Below are 6,171 nucleotides of genomic sequence, written 5' to 3'. Positions count from 1 at the left end.
TGGAGATAGTGGGAGTGAGGGTGAGGGTGAACATTGGAGATAGTGCAAATGAGGGTGAGGGTGAACACTGGAGATAGTAGGAGTGAGGGTGAGGGTGAACATTGGAGATAGTGGGAGTGAGGGTGAGGGTGAACATTGAAGATAGTGCAAATGAGGGTGAGGGTGAACACTGGAGGTGGAGGGACTGAGGGTGAGGGTGAACACTGGAGATAGTGGGAGTGAGGGTGACGTTAAATACTGGAGATAGTGGAAGTGAGGGTGAGGCTGCTCTGCGTGTAAAATGGGTTTCGAACTTTCAATGTTCACTGCTCTGTTCACAGCAATTCTTAATGAAAAGTTTGCAGCGGGGGTGTTTAAAATGTACTGATTCTGTGCAGTTCTGTAGCAGGTAGAAAAATGGTGTGAAAATTACAGCAGCAAACAATTCAGGGATGCCCAGAGTGAAACAGAGTGATGGTAAAGGTTTCGGACTTGCCTGTATCTGCTTCGGACCAATGTGGAACTTGTTGAGGACATTACTGAGGAACCTCTGTACCTCGTACCAAGGGTAGATGCTGTTTGACCCATCCAACAGAATGACAATGTCCATGGAGACGCCACAGTCTGAAACAAAGGCAGAGTCCATTACAGAGATACAGATAAAGGAATAAGAGAGAAGGCAAGGTTCACTGTGCGTACCAACCTTTGTAAACCTGAAATTCCAGCACATTCAGACCCCTCTCCCTGAATTCAAAGGTCCTGCTCTGAAATCGTGAGGATGATATCACAAAGCATCACAATTCACATCGTAAGCTATGTTACCACTAGCTGAATGAAAGATTACAATGACAGAGTGCTTTTCATGGCCTCAGCTCATGCAGTTGTCTTCTGTAGTGTAGTCACTATTGTACTGTGGGAAATACAGCGGCCAATTTGCACACAGCAAGCTCCCACAGACAATAACATGGCCAGATCTTCTGTTTTTGCAGTGACATTAATTAAGGATTAAAGATTGGCCAGCCCAGCATGGAGAACTCCTCTGTTCTACCTTAAAATAGTGCCATGGGATCTCTTACATCCACCAAAGAGGGTAGATAAAGCCTCAGTTTAAATTTTCATCCAAAAACTCAGCCTTTTGACAGGCTTGGATTAAACAATCAAGGATCTGGGGTGGGACTTGAACCTACAACCAGAAGCAAGAATTTTCCTAACTGGGCCCTTGCTTACATCTAATGGCAATGGTAACAAGGTTCTAACAGGAAGAGGGAAATCTGACCAAGGTACCAGAGGGTGGACGGAGGCCTCTGAGATAACAGCCTGTACCAACTAGGGCGGCTCCATCTCTATGTTCCAATCCCTGCAGCCAATTTTGAAAAAAAACCTCTTGCAAAGAAAGCCCAAAGTAAAGCATCTTAATCCTGACCATGTGTTGCTTGGTGTTTTCACTTTGATGGAGTTGGGGAATGGTCAGATCTGCATGGTTAATAGAAGGCCCTTTTCCTCTTCCCAAAGCTAGCAGGGACATAGTGAGGACACTGCTCATACCTTGTGCAGTGGGTGCAATGATCCCTGAAGGCTGAAACTTGGAGCTGATGTTTGTACAGATACCAGTGTTGTAGATGGAACTTCCACACTTCTGCGACCAGAGGGGAGCACACACCTGGAATTAGAGGTCGAGAATACCTGGGTTACTGTGATCAGTTTCTGTCTCCACTTTGTAAACAGGAGAGGGTGCAAAACAGGTCTGAGTACATTGGTGATGATGGGCAATATGTTAACATGGATAAAGGACTGATTAGCTAGCAGGAAGCTGGGAGTACTGATTTCCTTTTTGGGTTGTCAACCTGTACCCATAGAGTGTTACAGAAATGAGTGCTGAGCCCGCAACAATTTACTATCTATGTCACTAATTTGGATGAAAGGACTGAATGTAAGGTAGCTATATTTTCTGATATCACTAACCTAAGAAGGAAAATACATTGCCAAGAGCCGGTAGAGGGTCTGCAAAGATCCAAGTTAAGTGACAGGGTAAAATATTGGCAGATGGATATAATGTTATAACTGGGGAGGATTGCCAAACAAAGGGACCTAGCAGTGCAGATGCACAGTTCCTTCAAAGTGGCATCACAGGTAGACAGGGTGATGAAGAAGGCATTTGGCACACTTGCCTACATTGGTCAATGCATTCAGTTGGGACGAAATATTGTGGTTGTACAGGACATTGGTGAGGCCACCTTTGGAATAGTGCATACAATTCTGGTTGTCCTTCTATAAAAAGGATGTTGTTAAACTAGAGAGGGTGCAGAAAAGATTTACAAGGATGTTGCTGGGACTGGAGGGCGTGAGTTATAGGCAGAGGCTGAATAGGCTGGGGATATTTCTCCTGGAGTGTCGGAGGAAAATCATGAAGGGTATGGATAGGATGAATAGACAAGGTCTTTTCCCTGGGTGGGGGAGACGAAACTAGAGGGCATAGGTTTAAGGTGAGAGGGGAAAGTTTTAAAAGGGACCGAAGGGGCAACTTTTTCACACAGAGGGTGGTGTGTGTGTGGAATGAGCTGCCAGAGGAAGTGGTGGAGGTGGGTTACAACATTTAAAATGCATCTGGATGGATATATAAATGGGAAGGGTTTGGAGGGATATGGGCCACATGCTGGCAAATGGGATTAGGTCACATTGGGATGCTTGGTCACTGTGAATGAGTTGGTCTGATGGGTCTGTTTCCATGCTGTATGACTCTATGTGGATGACTTTGAACTTGTCCATTTTGGCTATTATTTAAATGGAGAAAGATTGCACGATTTGGTGATATGGAGAGAACGAGTTTCCTGGGACATGAACCACAGGAGCTGAGTATGCAGGTACAGCAAGTGATTAGGAAGGTGAATGGAAAGTTGCCACTTATGGAAAATGGAATATAAAAGTAGGGATTATTACTGCAACAAAAACAGAAGTTGCTGGGAAAGCTCAGCAGGTGTGGCAGCAATTGTGAAGAGAAATCACAGTTAACATTTTGGGTCCGGTGACCCTTCCTCAGAACTGCAGTAGCGCAGGGCATTGGTGAGACAATATCTGGAACCTGGTGTACTATTTTGGTCTCCTTTTTTGAGTAAAGGTATAATTGTGATAGAAGCAGTTCAAAGAGGGGTTACCTGACTCATTCCTGGGATGAGTTGAAGAAAGGTTGAACAGGGTGGATGTATATTCATTGGAGCACAGACAATTGTGGCTGGGGTGATTTTATTGAAACATAGAATAATCTGAGGGGACTCGATAAGGTTCTTCCTGGGATGATGATTTCTCTAGTTAGGGAGACTAAAACTAGGAGACATGATGAAGGGTCTAGGCCCGAAATGTCAGCCTCTCTGCTCCTATGATGCTGCTTGGCCTGCTGTGTTCATCCAGCCCTGGACCTTGTTGTCTCGGATTCTCCAGCATCTGCAGTTCCTACTATCTCTGATCTTAAGATGAACTCTGTTTGTTCTTCTGAAAGATGTTTCATCTTAAACTCAGCAAAGGGAGTTTTTTCAGCCATGGGTGAGTTTAACTGAGCAACCTTTCCTAACTGGCTTTGCGATCCCAACTACTTCCAGATCTACCAAAGGACTCTCCAAACAGTCACTGTTTAAACAGCCCCAGCAGAGTAAGCAGCTATCAAGTCAATTTCTAAGAAGCCTTGTTTACAAAACTCTCCAATAGCCACAGTGAACTTACAACAGCCTCTTTTCAAGAAACCACTCCAGGTGTTTCAACAAAATTTGAAATAAATCCAGTTTTCCACATTCCTTCAATCTGAAGTCCTCCAAGTAATACTAAATATGAAGTGTCTTCAGAAACCTATATAATACAACATAAAAAGTGGACGATAGGGAGAGATCTTTCTGCAGAAAAAATGACAGAGTGTAGATTTGACAGGAACCTGCAAGTGTAGCCCACGGTGAAACTCAACACAGGAAACAGTCCAGGGGATAGCGAGGCTGTGAAGGCCAGGGGGCTGCGATCTCTTCTGCAATAAACCCAAAAACCAAATGGTATCCTGGCGGTGAATATTGCTAAATGTTGGTTATGAGATCAATGATCACTATGACTGGCACTATCATGGGCCTTCAAATAGCCTCACATAAGGCCCAGGAAACAGTACCAAATTACAGGCATCATGCCATGCAGCTGTTTACAGGAAAGAAAGGAACAAAGCGGAGGAACAAATAGCTGGGGAAGAAAGACGTTCCTTATCCTGGAGAAAATAGTGGGTGGCATTTGGTTGGCATGTTGTGGCTGCTTTTATTCAGAAATGTTGACCTTGAGATTTGGAGGAATAATATTAAGAAGTGCTGCTGGACAGCTTGGGGCTGGTTGGACTTTCGCTTGAAATCACTGCAGCTCGCAGACTTTTACCCACTAGTCTAGGTTCGATTTGAAACCAAACATTCCAATATATCAAAGCAAACATGATCAGAGACCAGTGAACCTGCTTACCATGAAGCCCTGGGAGTTACGAATCAGTGTCATGCCAAAGTGTGTGTTCTTCATGTCATCAGAGATGTTTTTCAGAGCTGCCAACCCTGCAGCAGTATAGACAAACAAAAGAGACATCTATCATTGAATAGAGAATAATTGAAGCACGCTGCTCCATAAATATATGTTCACCCTCATTAAAACTAAGCACCACACCAGAAATTATATCTCACTCATTAAGGACTACCCTCCCCTTCAGTGCTTTCTGTAAAGTCATTTTCTTGATATTTTGGAACATCTGTTTTGGTAACAACGTCCCAAACTGTACGGGATAACGTACAGAGTAAAGTTTCCTCTCTAATGACCCCATCAAATACTCCCAGAGACAGGGACAGCACAGGGTTAGATATAGAATAAAGCTCCTTCTACACTGTCCCCCATCAAACACTCCCAGGACAGGGACAGCACCAGGTTACATATATAAATGAAGCTATCTCTACATTGAGATAACAAGGTGTAGAGCTGGATGAACACAGCAGGCCAAGCAGCATCAGAGGAGCAGGAAAGCTGATGTTTCGGGCCTAGACCCTTCTTCAGAAATGACCTCCTTTTCTGAAGAAGGGTCTAGGCTCGAAACATCAGCCTTCCTGCTCCTCTGATGCTGCTTGGCCTGCTGTGTTCATCCAGCTCTACACGTTGTTGTCTCAGATTCTCCAGCATCGGCAGTTCCTACTGTCTCTACACTGTGCCCATCAAGCAGTCCTACAACAAGTACAGCACCCTACGCTGCTCACAGATCTCAGCTGATGTTAATCTTGGTCCTTCACAATTGCATCTCCCCTTAGCACTTTGAGTCGCCAGCTGTATCTTTACTGGTGGTTTTCCCAGCCTGTCACCATGTTGTGATATCAATGTGATTGAAATGTCTTACCAGAGTTTAGCTTCATGCAGTTGGAGCTCCTTCTATTCGATATGTTACATCGGTATATGTCACCATTCTTGTTCTTGGCAATGCCGTCCCGGGGGGCACTGACCAGTAACCTGGTAACACAAAGGTTAAAAACAACACCACAGTTTGGCTATTACTTGTAGACAAGTGTTTCACAAAATATTTAAGAACATAATGCATAAGAGCGGGAGTAAGCCATTCAGCATAAAGTCTGTTCTGCCATTCAATGAGATCATGGCTGATCTGATCATCCCCAAGTCCACTTTCCTGTTTTATTTTCCCATAACTCTTGGCTCCTTTACTGATTAAAATCTGTATATCACAGCCTTGAATATACTCAACAAACCAGCCTCAATAGCCCTCTGATGAAAAGAATTCCACTGGCTCACAACTTCTGAAAGAAGCAATTCCTCCTCATCACTGTCTTAAATGTGTGACCCCCCTCATTCTGAGATGAAGCTTTTTGGTCCGAGACTCTCAGACAAGGGGAAACAATCTCTCTGCATCTACCCTGTCAAGTTCCTAAGGGAATGTTTCATGCAAACTCCTGGACCAGTTCTGTTACATAAAGAATAAGGGTGTGGGGTGTCTAAGGAGAAATTCTCCAGAATACATCATTGCTTATCGATCTGGTCAGTCATCTCCAGGAGAGGAGGGGGACCCCATACCCCAGTGAGGGTCAGCACCTTCAGGAGAGGGACCCCGCACCCCAGTGAGAGTCACCCCCTTTGGAAGAGGAGGGGGACCCCGTACCCCAGTGAGAGTCAGCACCTTCGGGAGGGGGACCC

General features: G+C 44.7%; 1 protein-coding gene across 1 annotated transcript in view; it reads right to left on the bottom strand.

Annotated features, from left to right (window-relative positions):
• The window catches only part of itga10 (integrin, alpha 10), an 81,056-nt gene that overhangs the window by 47,410 nt on the left and 27,475 nt on the right, over positions 1–6,171 (bottom strand). Inside the window, exons 3-6 of the mRNA XM_020514000.2 lie at positions 5,366–5,475; positions 4,456–4,541; positions 1,525–1,639; positions 476–603 (exon numbers count right to left, since the gene is read on the bottom strand). Of these exons, the coding sequence (XP_020369589.1) occupies positions 476–603; positions 1,525–1,639; positions 4,456–4,541; positions 5,366–5,475 (439 nt within the window). The remainder of the gene's footprint in view (positions 1–475; positions 604–1,524; positions 1,640–4,455; positions 4,542–5,365; positions 5,476–6,171) is intronic.

The sequence above is a fragment of the Rhincodon typus genome, chromosome 46, assembly GCF_021869965.1.
Source record: "Rhincodon typus isolate 14 chromosome 46, sRhiTyp1.1, whole genome shotgun sequence".
NCBI classification, from domain to species: domain Eukaryota; kingdom Metazoa; phylum Chordata; class Chondrichthyes; order Orectolobiformes; family Rhincodontidae; genus Rhincodon; species Rhincodon typus.
This window is presented reverse-complemented; position numbering and strand designations above follow the sequence as displayed.